The 17,927-nt window shown below is 42.3% G+C and overlaps 1 protein-coding gene across 1 annotated transcript; it reads left to right on the plus strand.

Annotated features, from left to right (window-relative positions):
- The first annotated feature begins 780 nt into the window (after positions 1-780).
- LOC147892343 (uncharacterized) lies at positions 781-2,236 on the plus strand. The gene is made up of 3 exons (XM_087388604.1): positions 781-818; positions 1,366-1,596; positions 1,973-2,236. Exons 2-3 carry the CDS (start codon positions 1,537-1,539, stop codon positions 2,234-2,236), a joined length of 324 nt encoding a protein of 107 aa, XP_087244730.1. The 5' UTR covers positions 781-818; positions 1,366-1,536.
- Positions 2,237-17,927: the final 15,691 nt, after the last annotated feature.

Consider the following 17,927-nt stretch of genomic DNA (forward strand, 5'->3'; position numbering starts at 1 on the left):
AATCGGTTTATGGGACAACAAATAAATCATTTAGTACATTTGCTTAGGGAGGGCACACGGCAACTCCCAAATTATTTAGGGAAACCTACATAATATTTTGAAACTGTGGTTGGCCATACATTAGTTTGAGGTTGAGAGTCTTTTGGTTTAGATTTAAACTCTTTGATGATTGCTATGCCTTACTAGCTGGTAACTAGGTATCCAATTAATTAGTAGCTAGTAACTAGCCAGTAACTAGGTATCTAGTTAGTAAGTAGTACTTGGTTGCAAAGTAGTAGCTAGCATGTTGGTGGTAACTAGTAACTAGTAGTAAGTATTAGATAGCTACTAACTAGTAAGCAGTATTAGATAGCTACCAACTAGTGAATCGCCTTCAGCACTTGGTTTTGTCGCCTTTTCAAGTTTCCTTGTAATGACCACCTCTTTTTGCACTTATAACTCTCCTCCTATCTTTTTGCACACGTTGGAAACTCTCTCCCCGTCATGTTGCTTATGGAGCCGTGTCCTCACAAAGCTATGATTATGCCTCTGTGGCTTCCTTATTCTTCTCTCACGCGGCTTGTTGGCTCCTGGTGCCTTCTCATCGTTGTACATGCTGCTAGTCTTCTCTCGGACTCTTTTTTCATTCTTAGACGTGTGTTTTTTTCTTGGGGCTCATGTAGACATAGTGAGCTTCTTCACCTTTGAAACACTGATTAAACCATCGGCATCCCTCTTGCTTTTACTTACGGGATGGAGATGATGCACAAAAACCAACATGGCTACCAAATGATGTATGGGAAAGAATAAATACACTAGTAAATTCAGAGGAATTCAAGGTAAACACACACACACACACACATTTTATTGCAAGTATCATATATTCTTTCTTTATTCTATTTAACTTAACTACATTTTGACATTGTTTTTCAGAGATCTAGTGAAAGAAATAAGAGAAATAGAAAGGCTCAAGAAAACGATATGAATTTAGGTCGAAAGGGTTATGTTGGAATGAAACAAGAACTTGTAAGTTTAGTAGTTTTCTTTCTTTTCATAATTCATGTTTTTATAGTAGTACTCTTTGATAAATCCACATGTATGACAAATATTTTAAATATGTAAATCTCTCGATTTCAAAGGTCTTCTTTATATTAAGAGGTGTTTTTAGAAGCTCATACCTCGAAAGGATATGGGATGAAAGGAAGAGGAATACTATCTGACTATGCATTGTCTCATGTTCTCTTTGTTTTATGGGATGAAAGGAAGAGGAATACTATCTGACTATGCATTAGAGGTACCTCATGTTCTCTTTGTTTTATGAATATAAATTATTAATAAATGAAATATAATATCAATTTGATATATTTCATGTTTTTTATTGTGTAGGATCTTAATCCAAATGACAATGGGGATAATAACATTTTTGGTCCAAGACTGGTTGTACCTACTAAAAAGACTTCTTGTGGTAAATTTTTTTTTGCAATCGGTGATTTAGACTAAGTGATACATGAGAAGATTGCTGAGTTGCAAAGAAAGCTTCATGAAAAGGATAAGGCTATGGATGCCTTGCAAGAACAACTTAATGATTTGAGGAAAAGCATTTCTGCTCTAACTTTGGTAAATTTCATGCCTATTTTATGATAATTTTCACAAAAAAGATGATTCATGCTCACACAGACACACACACACATGCGCACGTGCCTGCTGTAGATATTGTTTTGAAAAGGTTTATGGATCTTTGAGTAGAGTAGAAAGCATTCACATGAAGCATTATTAAGTATCATACTTACTTTATCTTAAAAAGGTTCATTAATCAACAATTGGAATAGAAAAGACAGCAGCACAAACAAATGACATACGTGTTTTTCAAGTAATTTAAATTTATTTATGTATCTTAATTAGTATGGCAATGATCATAACGTTTTTGGATATTTTTCATAAAGACATTTTAAGCAAATATTCTACTAATGATCTCTTGAATGTATTTTTGTAGGTTGATGCTTTTCAAAGGGGACAACGAGTAAAGATCTTACATAAGGACTCAAAAGACATAGTTGGAATAGGGACAATAATTAGTTTGGATCCTTCATTTAGAGTTCATACTATACCAACAGGAGTTGGTTATGTAGCAGTACTAGTTGATGATGCAATCATTAAGGATGCTTGTATATTTAAAGCAAATGATGAGATTCAGACATTGGGTCAAGTCGTAGGCTTGAATGTTGCTTGGAAAACTCTTCATGCAATGTTTTTATAATTTTATTTTATTTTGTTATGTAAAAATTGTATTATTTAATTCTCAATCAACTATCGAATAATATTTATTATTGTTGGCTCTTTCCCACGGCTTCTGCGGGAAGAGCAGGGTATTCCTAGTATGCAGGGTTTCGAGGGTTTTTGTCACCTACAGATATATCGGGGTTGTCGGTTATAGTATACGTGTAGCTTAGGAGCTCGAGTCGTGTTCCGATGAGAGACGTAGGCTTAAGTCTGGTAAGTAAACATAGTGCATGCATGAGTAAAAGGAACGTGTATCATCATGGTTGACGTAATGAAGACTTTCGTCTTCATTGGGGGTTGCAGGGTTTAGGAGGAGTTTAATGGTTAGAAGGAGGTTCCAGAGTTTGGAAGGAGGTTCTAATGTTTAGAAAGAGGTTCTAGGGTTTAGAAGAGGTTCCAGGGTTAGAAGAAGTTCCAAGGTTTAGAAGGAGGTTCCAAGGTTTACAAGGAGGTTCTTGAGTTTAGAAGAGGTTCCAAGGTTTAGAGGAGAGTACATGGTGGAGAACTCGTCTCCCTTGTAGATCATGGAGATTAAGGGTTGAGGAACTAAGGGTTTAGGGGGAGCATAGGAGTGGGAGAGCAAGAAGGTGTAAGAAGGAGAGAGGAAGAGGGAGGAGGAGGAAGAGGGAGGAGGAGAAGGGAGGAGGAGGAGGGAGGAGGAGAGGGAGAGGATGGGTTGCAAGGTTGGAGGAGAGGGGAGGAGGAGTTGCAAGGTTAGGACATGCTTTTGGACTTGGAGTGTAAGGAAGCATGGACCCTTGAGACAATTGCTTGGAATACCAAAGTAGAACTCAACACAATGCCCCAAAGAGTCTGGGCTTCATTCCATTATGGGGTATTTATACAAGTTGGAGAGCTTCTCTATGCATGTAGGAATTGTAAGATATTATCTCTCTACATGTAGGAGTTGCATGTAGAACTCGCATGTAGGAGTTGCATGTAGGAGTTGCATGTAGAACTCGCATGTAGAAGTTGCATGTAGAACTCGCATGTAGGAGTTGCATGTAGAACTCGCATGTAGGAGTTGCATGTAGGAGTTGCATGTAGAACTCGCATGTAGAACTTGCATGTAGGAGTTGCATGTAGGAATTATATGTAGAACTTGCAAGTTGGATTTCTAAGAGGGATTATTTCTAGCCTTATGCAAGTACAAGCGAAGCTTTGCTGCTACTCTACACACACATTATGTTCTACCTAAGTCCATGTTAGCACAGAGACAACATACTCTTGGATCCATTTTATTACTCGTCCTTGGGTTATGTCTTAATTGATTTCAGAGTTGGGATGCCATGTGTGTAACCCAGTGGCTGTTGAGCTTGTGGCATGTGAGTCGTTCATGCTGTAATGCTTTTGCACCATACAATTTGTGGTCTGTAGTCAGGAAGCTTATCTCCTCTTAAGGAGGGGTAGACGGCTATGAATTTCAGAGGGGATCTCGTTGCTGAGGTTGTGGACTCTGCCATCGAATCTTCTTGGGAAGAGGTTTGGCGGGGGTCTCGTTGTTGAGGCTAGCATTTCTTGCTATCTTGCATTGTGGGATGCAATTGCACCCATATCATTGAGCTTGAAGATAAGTTTGTATGCAAGTCTGATATTTTTGCATATAGGAGACGACTGTGATGTTTGGCGGGGGTCTCATTGCTGAGGCTACAGACTCTTTTGCCAATTCACTTTCAGTTTTAGCATAGCTTCTTGTCTTGCTTGTGAATTCATTACATGCTTTGAGAGTATGGAATGAAAGTGTGTGATACTATTATTGATGCAATCTTTTATGTGCCTATGCAAAATCGCGTGACTGCACATGATGTGTCTAACTATATGCTTATTTGTGGGATTTAATAGGGAAACTAAGACTCAATCATCCCTAATACGAAATTGATTAGGTCTTCCTAAATGTGCAAAAACGTGCATATGCCAGTGAGTGTGCATGTAACAATCTAGTGCAAACTATATGTGCAAAAATGTGCATATGCTAGTGAGTGCTCGTGATACAATCTAATCCTAACTAAGGAAGACTTGGTTTTCCAAATCTTCGTTCTTGTCGAGGATGGCTTGCGTATTGATGTAGTAGTGCTTTAGTCGGCTCTCGTTTATTGTTGTAATGAATTGGATTCCATCCAATGTTTCTAGCGGGGACTAAGTCACCTTCCTTGGTGTCTTTAGCTTTAAGATTTCTATCAAACCATGCCTTTCTTCTGCGTTTTTCTATTGTCATGGCATGGAAGGCGACTAGTCTTGTTTCTGTATGCTTCTCCAACTGATAGAGTCTTCCTTTCAAGGATTCATGGTCTCCCATGCATTCTTGTACTGCTATGCGTAGGCTTGGTATTACAAATTCTAGTGGGACCACAGCTTCAAGGCCGTACACCAATTGAAAAGGTGTGTTCCCTGTAATGACCTTGAGTGTGGTTCTGTATGCCCATAAGGCTGCATTCAGTTTCTCTGCCCAATCCGAACATTGTGGTTCTACTACCTTGGTGAGGATAATGCATATTATTTTGTTGGTGGATTCGGCTTGTCCATTCCCTTGGGGGTGGTAGGGTGTGCTTTTTCTATGGATTACCATGAAGCCAGACAAGAGTTCTTGGATTACCTCATTGACAAAATGTGTACCTCTATCCGACACAATTACAAGGGGGCATCCAAATTGAGTGATCACATTTTCATATAAGAATCTTGCTGTGCTTCTGACATCTGCCTTTCTGACTGCTTTAGCTTCAGCCCATTTTGTAAAGTAATCAGTGGCCACAATGGTGTAGCACGCCTGTGTTCCTTTTGTTGCTGGATGGATGGAACCCACATAATCAATCCCCCATTTTTCAAATGGTTTTTGTGCAATAACTGTTGTTAGGGGATTGAAGTCTCTGTGTTGTGGTTTAGTAGTCCTTTGGCATACATCACAACCTTTGACATATTCATAGGCATCTGCCCACAGTGTTGGCTACCAATAGTAGCCTGCGATGAGGAGAACTTTTCTTGCTGTGGCTTTCCCTTGGAAGTGTCTCCTGCAATGCCTTCATGGACTTCACTTAGGATTGGCATGATCTCATGAGGCATTACACATCTTAATATCTGGTCCTTGCCCATCTTGTACAGTTGTCCTACAATGACTTGATAGGGTGCAGCCTTTAGAATCAAATTTCTAGCATCTACTGCTTTCATTTCAGGGGGTGGTCTTCCTACCATTAAGTACCCAATGATATCTCCACACCACTCTGGAACAACATCTATTTGAAATAGTGTGGCATCTGGTAAGTCATCTTCTACTCTAGTGGCTTGTTCTCCTGACTTGACACGAGACATGTGATCGGCAATGTAGTGTTGGGCACCTTTGCGGACCACTATTTTGAAGTTGAATTCTTGAAGCAAGAGGAGCCATCTGGTTATTCTTCCTGTTGTACATGGACGATTCACAAGATAAAGCAATGCTTGATGGTCGGTGTAGAAGACAAAATCATTTGCCAGTAGTAGATAGTGTTGAAATTTCTTTACACTATACACCATTGCTAGGGCTTCTCTTTCTATGGTGGTATAGTTGATCTCTGCATCATTGAGTTGTCGACTGGCGAAGTAGAATGGGTAGTCTTTCTTATGTTCACCAGGTTGGCAAAGCACACTCCCAATTGCATACTTGGATCCATTAGTATGAACATGAAAATCAATATCCCAATTGGGAGATATAAGGATGGGTGCTGTAATTAGGTGCCACTTTAAAAGCTCAAAGGCTTGGTTGCACTCTTCGGTCCATAAGAATTCCACTAATAATTTGTAAAGTGGTCTAGCTATCATGGCATACCGCAATATAAATCTTCTATAATAGCCAGCATGTCCCATAAGGCAATTTCATGATGATTTTGATTTTTTCAGTCAGTTGCAATCCCATGTTGAGAGACGATGTGTCCCAAAACAACTCTGTGGGTGACCATGAACTGACGTTTTGTCGGATTTAGGGAGATGCCATACTCCTTGCATTTTGATTAGTACTGCTTCAAGACATTTGAAGTGGTCTTTTTTGTTTGAATGGATGCACAAATCATCCAGAAACACCTGTAAAAACTTATTCAGAAATGATTTGAAAGCTATGAACATGACTTGCTGGAATGTGGCCGGGGCATCACAAAGGCCGAATGGCATGACTCTATATGTAAAAATACCCCATTCTGTAGCAAATGCTGTTTTTGATTGGTCTTTAGGAGCAATTTGCACTTAGTTATAGCCACTGAAGCCATCCAAGAAGCTATATATTTTTGAACCTACCACCTTTTCCAACACTATTTCTGTTAAGGGTAGGCGATAGTGATTCCTAATTGTGGCAACATTCACATTTTTTAAGTTTATGCATATTCTGAGCTTCTTGTTGCGTTTAGGCACAATGATGATGGGTGAAACCCAATCAGTGTGCTTTATCTCGTAGATGAATCTGGCATCTAGGAGTTTTTCTAGCTCATCAATCATAAACCATGGTGCCATACTTAGGATTTGTGCGATAAGGTCCACATACCTTAGGGTGAGCACTTTCCCTTAAAGGTATCGTGTGTACTGCCACGTATGGTGAAATTCCTTTCATCTCTTTGTATGACCATGCTAGGCAGTCACGGTATTCCATTAGGAGTGCTTTGAGTTTGGTTTCATCTTCTTGTCGAAGCTGTTTCCCAATAAAAACTAGTTTTTCTTCTTCCCCTTCAAGGGTGAGGTTTATTATGCGTGTTTTTGCCGGTCTCTCATAGATTGGAGTTTCTCCAATGCTATCGATTTCTTGAACTTTAGATTCTCTTAGTGGTCTTGGCATTGCTATTGGCTCATTGCCACGTGTAATTCTTGAAGTATTCCGGCACTTCTCGAAGATCGGCCTCTGATGGTGTTGAACTAGCTTGACATGTGCCATGTGTACTGGGTGGCATAGTTTCATTTACCAATTTGTTAGGTTCTTTTTGACCTTCTTTTTCTGAAGTCTCTTGATCGAGCTTCATCCGCATATGTGGTTTATATTTTCGAAACTTCTTACGTTGGGAACTGTGGGGTAACTTTTCCATTGGTAAGGTGTTTCCAAGTAAGGGTTCATTTGCTGTACATACTCCTTTTAGTCCCTCAGGGGACCATTCAAGAGGCGATGGTTCTGATTTTGAGGGAGCTGCCTTTGCAGGATACAATCCGACGATCCTTGTTTGGACTCGTTCGAATTCATTGAAGTGTTCATTTCTGCGATTTCCTCCAGCTTTCTTGTGGGATCTTCTGTTGTTATTCAACTTTGGAGGTTCAACTTTTGGGAGCTCAACTGCCATTAGGGCATGCAGAATGGCTAAGTCATTATCAAAGATTTGGTCTTTAAATTTAGCATTCTCAGCCTCTGTTTCAAGGTCCCAAGGAAAATCTGAGTCATCATTGGTATGGGTACCTTCTTCAGGTTCATTATTCCACTCGAGGTCAGTCAGCCATAAAGAATGGCATCTCTAGATCGATTGGTTCTTCATGTGTGAGTGGAGGATCTACCTCTAGCACCTTAGCATCTATTTGTGAGAAGATGGGGTCTAATGAATGGTAGTTGTCGATGGTTGCCAATGTTTGTATCCAGTTATTTACATTGCTTTGTGAATCGCCCGCTATGGCATGTTGTTTGTAAGGGAGCTGATTTGCTTGAGATTGTCATTGAAGATGTGTCATCCAATGCTCTAGGTACAATTGTTTTTATAGCTCCTGTTTCCACATTCACCTTGACTGCAGTGTTGCGATTCTGGATTGTCAGTCTATCAGTTCCCCAGTCATGGAGGGCTGATGCTTCCCATAACCAAGGACGACCCAGCAAGATTTGATAAAATTTTTTGGGGTGATCCAAGATTGTGAATTGAAGGGAAAAGCAGACTCTTGCGATCTTTGTGGACATGCCATTTACTATTCCCAAGGGTTTAGCTCGTGAATCATCGGCAAGGCGTATGTTGAAATTAGCCTTTTGCATTGGTGGGAGACCCCATTCTTTCTAGAGCTCCTTTGATGGGACATTTACACATGCTCCACCATCCACTATGGCTTGGACTTCATTATATGCCTTGTGGATCAAAGGCATAGTAATGTTGCATATATCATCTCTCTCACCCATTCGCACAAGGATATCTTCGATGTCGTTCATAGGTGGAAGAGGATTTGCGAGTTCAATCCATCCTTTGAAACTCTTCCAGAGATTGGGACAATTCCCTAGGAGGATTCCGATGGGAATTGACATAAGGCAACCCAGGATGCTAGAGAGTGCAACTCCTTCAAGTTGACGTGGCGGTACATTATGTTGTGGAGTCTGTTGTTGGAACAACGGCTTGAGTACAGTATCAATACTTTGTGGGGCCAAGTCATGGAGTGGGTCTTGAGCTTATTTCTCAGCCTGAAATTGAGCTTGTTTTTCAGCCTCAAATTGAGCTTGTTCCTTTTGTACCCATTGTTGAAGTGCCTGAAAACGAGCCTTCTCCAGCTCTACATTTGGGTATGGAGCTTCCTTTATTTGAGGCTTGGGAGTTGATGTGGATGAGCTCGTCTGCTCATTGCTTGGTGGAGGTGGAGGCACTTGTGCTTTCTTTTTAAGAAGTGGCTTTGGTTGGATTGGAATGTAGGATCCTTGGTGGCCTCTTTCTGTTGGTGTGTAATTACATTTATAGGTTGTGATATTACACTTGCCAAACCCAGACTTTGATGGTCCACCCCAATGATGCCGATTGGGACGTCAGGCTTAACCTCTGTTTGTTGTGGGACTTTATTTTTCATGGGACAATCCATACACGCATGTCCTATGCCACAATCTCTGCAGAGTGGTTGGAATGTAGCTGGGCTACCATGATGAGGGCACTCTGTGATCTGGTGATTTTTGCCACAACCGTAGCACTTGATTGGTGCTTGATATGTGTTGGGACGTACTTGATTTGCATAAACTGGTATTAGACCCTCTGCACCTTCTACGTAGTACACTGGGTACTCTATTTCATACTCAAATGATGAGTCTACTTCCTCGGCTTGTAATTGATGTATTGGAACTGCGTGAGGAGCTGGATTTGGTGCTCTACGATATGGTCGTGGATTTGGATCCCTGAGTAGTTGTGGGACTTGTGTCCGAATGAGAACAAGATTTAGCCTTGGAGCTAGGGGCGCTTGTGCAAGTGCCGGTTGCCTGTACACTGGCATGGGTGCCGCTTGGTATTGTTGAGGTCAAGGTGGGTTGTTGCGCATGTTGAAGATGTAACTGTTTTCATCATGGCCGCCGATGACGCAGATATGGCACCACAACCTTGGTGGTGGATTTGCTTGTGTAGTGATTCTGGCTCTTAGGACCGGGCACTCATTTGCTATATGATTGGCCATGCAGTGTGGACACTAGACATTTTCTCGCCGTGGATATGTCTGAGTTGGCGGCTGAGAAAAGTGAAGTTTTTGTTCCATGGTCTGCATCATGTCTTCTTTTAGCTTCATGGTCATGGCCTCTAGGCGATCTTCATTTGATGTTTCGGCAGTGGACTTTGATTTGCCCTTTCTCGAGCACTTATCTCAAATTCTAGATTTGCCGTCATCACTGCTAGTGTCTGAGTCGGCGATCATGCCATCCTAAATGTCAATGGCTGCCGCATGAGCAACACTGAACATTTCATAGCTGCTTATCTTTTTCATATCCTTTCGGATTTTCTTTCTTAGTCCTGCAATGAACCAGGCCATGAGGTACTTTGCATTTGGGCGTGGGTCACATTTGGCGATTAATCTTTTCATCTTACCCAGGTACGTGCGTACATCTTCATGACGGCCTTGTTCGATCTTGCTTAGTTGGAGAGTGGGATCATCTTGTAGCCTCTCCATTTAAAAGAATCGTTTAAATTCTGTTTGAAGTAGGTCCCACGTGGCACGGTCTTCCACTAGAAGGTCTAGGTACCATTAGACGCTTCATCAGTTAAGGCCATGGGAAACTAAGCCACCTTGGTTTCATGGGATTGATCTCCACCTGTTTGGCATGCTGCATCAAAATGCTGGAGGAATCGGGTTGGATCTCCCCTACCATGATATTTGGGAAGTTCCAGTTTTCCCAAGGGGTGCCTGCCTTGAGTGTTATTATTTCTTCAATTAAATAAATTGTTAGTCTTTGCATTGAGGTTGATATCCCCATCATTGTCGCGATGGCATCCAGCCATGTTGTGGCATGGAGGAGTTAAAGGGAGTGATTGAATCTCAGGGGGGGACTCGGGATAGAGGATTGTCGGGGGTTGTGGTTGTAGCGGAGTTAAATGTGGATTTAGTGAGCGTTGGATTCGGAGGCATTGGTTGGAGCGTAGCTGCATGCAGATTGGGTGAGATTTGCAAAGGGTGTCTCTGCCCCGCAAGTGCGGGTGTGGATGTGGTTTTGTTGGGAAGGTTAGAGTGGTGCTAGGTTGTGTAGGGACCGTGGTGTTAATAATGTGCCTAAGATTGTCTTATGTGTGTAGGAAAATGTGCCGGTGCAGACGGATCATCAATCGGAGGTCTCGGCGTAGCGAATTTATGCGAAATGAGGCCCACATGGGGGCACGAATGAGCGAGTGTTAGGGATGCCAAAATGGTGTGCAATGGGCTCGAAAAATACCCCGTAGAATGGTGTTTTTGTGTGTGAAATCTTGGTTCAAACGGGGTCCAGTTTGGGTCCCAAACGGATGAGTTAAAGTAGGGGTAAAATTGGCTTTTTGGGGGGGGGGGCTTAGTCTTAAGGTTTGGTGTGAGTGGGCTTTAAGTCTAACTAAGGGGTAGTAACTGACCCAGTTTAGTTGACCTAATTGGCCCAATTAGTTCAACTAACCTGATCGTCTAGTTAGATACCTAACAGTTAGTCTAACCTAACCTAGTTATGGTTAGATTGACTATAGCTAACTAGCCATAGTTAGTTGAGCTAACCTAGTACAATCAACTCTTGCCCTAGCACCATGCATGGTTGAATCCACCATTTCTTACTATTTCCACACAGTGTTGTGGCCATCGTAATTTTTTCCATTTACTTTCCTCTTCACACTTTGATCTTCTCCACTGCCGCACAACCTCCCATTTTCACCCAATTTAGGCTATGGGATATTTTCACAGGACATAGTTTTAGAGTAGGATGCTAACATCTTGTCTCCCTCTCTCTCTTCACCCCATCATTCTTAATTTTTTGGCTTGGTGTAAAATCATTCAAACCTAAATACTATTCCCTCCCAAATAGCCCATCCTCAAACTAACAAAGCCAAGCAACTTGCCGGACACGCCCTATAGTCCACATTCACTACGGTTATTAGGAAGCTCAATACACATTTCAATATCTGGCTTCATATCATATAACCTAGTATAACCCCCACCATGGCATCCTCATTTTGTACAACTGGGTTTTTGAAGCCATGGCAAACATGCACCAAACTAGTTTCAGCCAGTTTGATGACTCATATTTGGCTTACCTGTTGCAAAATATAACCGAGTTAGAGAGTGACATGGCTAAGGCAATTTTTGAATTCACTCTCTCCAATTCCACTTCCGATGCACAAGGCCCCAACCCTCCCTCCCATGGCACTAATGGCCCAAGTCCTTAATCCACCTCTGCACCCTCCGACCAAACCACATTACACAACACTCCACTATGCACACCCACTCATAGCACGATGTTGCAAGACCCCATGGATGCTTTTGCTTAGGATGACATTAGCCACCACAACTTGTACAAAATATTAAAGCCAATGTTGTTCACAAAAGTTCAAGATCTTCCTCTTGCTGAAGACTTCCAAGAAGAAATAGAAGATGACATGCACGATAATGAGCAACCAACCTCAAGAGGCCCCTCCAAACGACCAGAAATGGTTTGAGGCCATTATCTCATTCCCAGTGCTAGAGGATATCACTGATGTTAGCCATTGGAAAGGGAAGCTGCAAAGCTTCAATCTAAGGCTGACAGACGTGATGGAGGAATAGGCACTAACCAAATTGATCGAGAAGAGCTTCAAGCCCTGGAGAATCGTCCATCCTCAAAAGCAACATGACGGCTATCACAAGCCCCACATCAAGCTTGTACCATTAACCGATACAGATGAAAGCCTCCAACTCGAATGGCGAATCCCATTTTTGCAGCACTAGGCATTTTGGCAAACATACTGCTACACTAGTTGTGACTGTCGAGTGGACCCAACTTACATGCCTCTACATAGATGCTAGAAGTGGAAAGATTTTAAGTGCTCCAAGCATCAAATCCTAACATTTGACATAAGTTCCCCTAGCTCAATTTTTTGCAAGTCGGCACCTCCCTTGCCCTTATCGTGTGAATGGAGGAATTTAATAACACTTTTGTCACCGCCAACCGTCATTTTGACAATGGATTTTTTCTGGCTTCTGATCATCCTCCTTTGCCATATTCCAGTGCAAGAGCCAGTCTTGCTAAAGAACACCATTAGAACTTGCACTCAAAGATAAGTTTTGACCTCAACAATGGCCTAGTCTTTAAACAAATTTTATGATTCTATGTGCGTGTACAAAATATTCACAATCAACATGTCCAAACCTTTGAAGTTCTACACAACACACATTTCTAGAAGTACTACATCATTTCTTCCGTATCTCACACCGTCTCCTCCACCAACATAGGATCATGAACAATGCCCCAAGTTTGACATCATGCACCAAGTCTGATCCACCAATGGATCATGAACAAGAAGGGGGCGTGTTAACATCCAACGATTAATGGTTGTTCAACACATTGCAAGGAGTGCGGAGAATAGGTAGAGGATGTGAGGAAAAGGCACATTTTGCCTTGGATCCATAAGGGCCCAAGTGACTGTAAGAGATGAAGAAAGATAGTGAGAGAGAGAGATATTAGGGTTGGCCCTCCCTTCAAAAGGTGGCATGTATAAAAGGCCAAGTCTTTGACTTCGGTCTTCATTGTTGATGTACACATTTTGGAATACAAGCTCCCTCTTCTCATGTTCTCTTGTTTTCCTCTTAGTGTCCTTGTGCCCGCTACACCTTCTACCTCCTTCATGCCTTTCTTATCTTTCCTATCCCTACTCTCCCTCCCTCTCCCACTTCCCCTTTTTTCTCATGGAGCCACATTGGGGCCACATTGCAGCAGTCTGGAGGTTTCAAGTGTGACACTTGAGGATGGTTCGTGCGTGCATAGCTCCCATAAGGACTAGTGAGGAGTGGAGTCTCCTTCAGCATTCTCTAAGACCCCCACAACACATGAATCACCACTAAGACCACACAATCATCTTCCACTTCTACTAATCTATTTTGGGCCAAAAACCATCCATCATTTGTGAGTTGTTGCTAATTTACATTTGAATCAAGTACATTTGTAATGTCCTCCCAATATGCAATTGTGTGTTGTTGCTAATGCTACCATTTGAATCAAGTACATTTGTAATGTCATCCCTGTATGAAATAATAGGAGAAATGAAAATTTTGAAGGATGGGTTGACATTTTTTCTTTCTATATATATTTTCCAAAAACTAAGGTACTTCTAAACCATCCATGATGACAATTTGATCCTTGAGAGTCTCAAAAAAGTGGCATGGCACGTGGGATCTCCTTTTGGTAGCATAGGAGGACCATCAAGATCTTGCTTCCATAGTCCAATTCCCTTTTTGGGTTTTCCACGTCTTCATTCTAAATTTCATCATATATTGCATGTTGGGAATTTCATCTCTAACAAAAACATGAACCTGTAGAGGCTACCTATGTACCCTTCAATAAACATTTTGAAGTTTGGTATCTCTTGCATCAAATATGGCACTAGAGAAAAGCGATGCGATCCCACACGAAGAAAGGGTGAAGGGGAGAAGGGAGGGGAGAAGGGAGAAGAAAAGAGAAGAGGGGAATGAAGGAGGATAGAGTGGAAATCACAAAGACACTATGAAGGAAGACAAGAGAACACCTCTTGGAAGAGAAAGAGAGCTTGCATTCCAAATGTGTGTATACAAAAATGAAGACTAAAGTCAAAGACTTTGCCTTTTATACATGTCACCTTTTGAAGGGAGGGCCAACCCTATTCTCTCTTAGCTCTCTCTCCCTCTCTTCTTTTTACAACCACTTGGGAATATCCTTCCACTCATCCTCTCCCTATTCACTATGCTTTACAACCCTCAATGAATAATCGTTAACTGCTAGCATGGTTAACATGGCTCCCTTCCTATTCTTGATCCATTCATCGATCCAATTTAATGAATGATGTCAGATTTGAGAGTGTTGTTCACTGTTAGGTGGCAATCTAGTAGTCGGTGGGAGATATAACAAAACGGATAAAGTAGCGCCAAAAGTGGGCGTTGTGGAGATCTTCGAATGTCTAGATATGATGTGCATGAAGATTCTTAAAGCCACAAAACCTAGCAGAATTTGGGCTAGTGTTGAGGTCCAGAACTATTTCAAAGCAGAGGTTCTAGGAGCGCTCTTCCATGGTAGGCTCCTACTCCGGTATGTGGCGTAACAAAATGATCACAACAAAGCTGGTAGCGACCATGGCTAGATCAGGGATGGCTGCAAAAGTTGTGTTGAACTCTTCCATCTACGTGGCGAGGATGAGGGAGGTGTCGACTTGAGCGAAGTTAAACTACAGGAAGTTGTATTTGACATTGAGGTCCGAGGCTTGCATTTTCTTGAAATCCTTCCACTTTCATCTTTGTCTAAGCGGCATATGGGCAGGATTAACTTGGTGGTCCCATACGGCACAAAAATATGTCTGCCCATAAGCTATGTGATGCGAAAATGGGAGCTACCACTCTGGTTGGAGTCTGGCATCCATATCGGATGTGGGGGTGCATTCCATTAGAGGTTCATTCTAGCCGTTGCGATACTTCCTTGGATTGGCGAGTCTCCATGGTCGCAAACTTTGTTCAATGAGTTCAGTGAGTGCGCAGACCTCCATTACATCTGTCAACGTGAGATTTAAACTCTGAAGTTTTCCTTTCCACCTGCTAATGTCGGTAATATCTTCCAGCACTTGGAAGAGCTGACTGCCTTGAACCACTACCTTGAACCAAGTTTGTTCGTTGAGAGGTGTCTCTTGAGGCAACTCATCGTCATCATGCGGGTCTTCTTTTGTATCTTCCTAGAAATCTTTAGGAAAAGGGGTGGGATTGAGGATTGCAGGGAGCAGAAGGGCGAGTGGAGTCAAAAATGGCAAGGGCCGTATCGATATCAAATTCAGTAATATTTTGTGGGTAAGCAACTTGCGAGTCAAGTTGGTTGAAGCTAATTTGAGACATTGTTTGCATGGATTTGTAAACCCAGAAAAAAAGAATAATGGTCCCGTTAGGATTATACTGAGTGATATTGTATGTGGCTAGATATTGACTTGTTGCTTGGGCTTCCTATCGACCGTAGTCCTCCAGCCACCTTAGGAGAGCAAAAGCAGTAGGGAAAGTTCCTCCTGCAGCCTGTACTGGTCCAGAAGAGCTCCAGTAGCCACCACACAACCAGAAACACGTGCAGAAAGGTCCAACATAGGAAAAGTCAACTCCGGACACCTGCTGGAGGCAGTCGTACACGTTCTCACGGATTCTGTACAGCCGTACGGACGTCCCTACAGACTGCACAAAAATTTTCAGAAAGTTGAAAAATGACTTCTGGCACTTCCTAGCAGTGTGTACTAGCCTCGGAATAGCTAAAATAGGTTCAAAACGGGCTTGCAACAGCTCAAAAAGCTAAAAAATTGCACAAGAACAACGAAAAACGTCCAACACCTCTGGGAGAGTGGGGAGAGAGATGGAAGGTGGGGGAAGGGCATGCATACACATGCATGACAAATGGCACCTCCTCCTTGCCATTTTTCCCTTCATTAAGTCCTAACCCCCATACCAAGGACAACGTTGGTTGTCCTTGGGCCCAACTTTTAGACCCCTCTTTTAAATCCTTTGCCTTGCCCCTAGGACCTAGTGGTGCACCTAGACTTTGTCCCTAGGAACTTCTAGGAAGTGTGCACTTCCTCTAACCAGTCCCTCACGGCCAAACCATTACAAGACTTAACCATGGTTAACCTCGGGTTAAGCGTAGGTTGAGTTACAAAGATACTTTACATCACTTTTCATGTCCCGTGACACTTCCCTTTCCTATTACTCCTAGGACCTAGACTCATGGGTTTGTTTATTAATAATCATTGGCCAATGTTATGTAGTCTAGTGGTACCATTTGCAGTGGGGATTTTTTCCAAGCAGCAAACCACTCTGCAGTGTGATTCTTCTAAACACATATTTGCAAAATGGAACTAGTGGTATGGATGTTAATAGGCAAGCATAAATACAGCAACAAAATCTTTAGTGTCAATACCAAAGCTGCAACTATCACAATCCTGAGCAATAATCAGACTAGCGGATTCTTCATCTTCTATATTCGAGACTGTTGGTGGGGTTGGGAAAATGGAAAGAGGCTGATTTGACTGAACTCTTTCTAGCATCTTTTTGGTGAAAGCATATTGCTACTACATCCTCATGAAGAAAGTAGACTTTTCATGTAGCTCCGCCTGCAAGTGATAACAATACAAAAGATTAACATATGTAACTTGAAGGACATGACACATGGTCTATTAAAATTTTGAACAGGTTCTAAGTGGTTGTCAAAAACGTCATAGAAACATTCCATTTGAATGACACAAGCAGTTTTATCTATCTACATGATCTCTCATGCATCTTGAGATGGTTTTTACCCCTTTTTTACCCTACACAAATTGCAATCTATCCTTTATAAACTGTCACTATATACTTCACCGCTTGATTGATTATAAATACAAACGTACGCCTAATGTAATGATGTTCTAATGACTAGTAATTAACAAAAATAATCATCTCTCTTGGCATGACAATCCTTCCTGCTTTGATGAGCAAAAGTCTATAGAGAAACGATAGGGTTTGCAGTGGATCAAAAATAGACGATACTCAGACACAACTGAAGAACGGAACTGTTTGGTAATATGAAAAACATAGTGCCTGTTTGGTAATATGAAAAACTGAATACAAGAACCTCAAGCCGTAGTGTCGGAAGGACCGTGGCTGAGATGAATTAGAAAGATGATTCCATGTAGAGAAACTGTAGAAAAGTTAGCAGCAGAGGGAGCGTAACGCAGTCCTCCGTGTAGCTTGATGATGACGGAGATGATGAAAGGCTAGAGCTGCCCTGGAAATGGCTGAAAAACCAGCATGCTCTGAGGAAGGAACCTTCAGGCTATCTGGAATAGCAACATGATGAAGAAAAGGACAGATCTGGAGCAGAAGGGACAGAGCTGAAGCAGAGGAGCAGATCTGGAGCAGAGGAGCAGAAGTTGGGGCAGATCTAGAGGAGAAGATGGAGCAGCCAGGAGGCAGGAAGGAGAGGCAGAGAGGAGGCAGCAGCCAGGAGGCAGGAAGGAGAGGCAGAGAGAAGGCAGAGAGGAGGCAGCCAGGAGAGGCAGAGAGAAGGCAGATCTGAAGAGGAGAGGTAGATGGAGCAGGCGGGGCTGCAGCAAAGGATGACGGAGATGAGGAGCAGTTGCAGGTCCTGTCCTATCTAGAGGAGTGTGGGGGCTTGTGCCTTTATAGGCCAGACCTAGCTGGTCGGCCAGTTCTGGTCGGCCAGACCAGCTGGTCTTTCTGGCCACTTGTTTGGCTGAGGTGGCTGGCCTGTAAGCTGTATTGGCTGTTAGATTGCCCCAGAAATTGGGGATTGTTAGTTGCTTAACAAAGTCCTCTTTTGG

The sequence above is a fragment of the Dipteris shenzhenensis genome, chromosome 17 (assembly GCF_047967505.1).
Source record: "Dipteris shenzhenensis isolate YYH24624 ecotype China chromosome 17, Dip_SZ_1.0, whole genome shotgun sequence".
Classification (NCBI taxonomy): Eukaryota; Viridiplantae; Streptophyta; class Polypodiopsida; order Gleicheniales; family Dipteridaceae; genus Dipteris; species Dipteris shenzhenensis.

Bases quoted from the DNA above. Each gene is read 5' to 3' on its own strand.
- LOC147892343 (XM_087388604.1), top strand. From the start codon at position 1,537: ATGGATGCCTTGCAAGAACAACTTAATGATTTGAGGAAAAGCATTTCT. The intron at 1,597-1,972 runs GTAAATTTCATG...GTATTTTTGTAG, and splicing joins GCATTTCTGCTCTAACTTTG to GTTGATGCTTTTCAAAGGGG.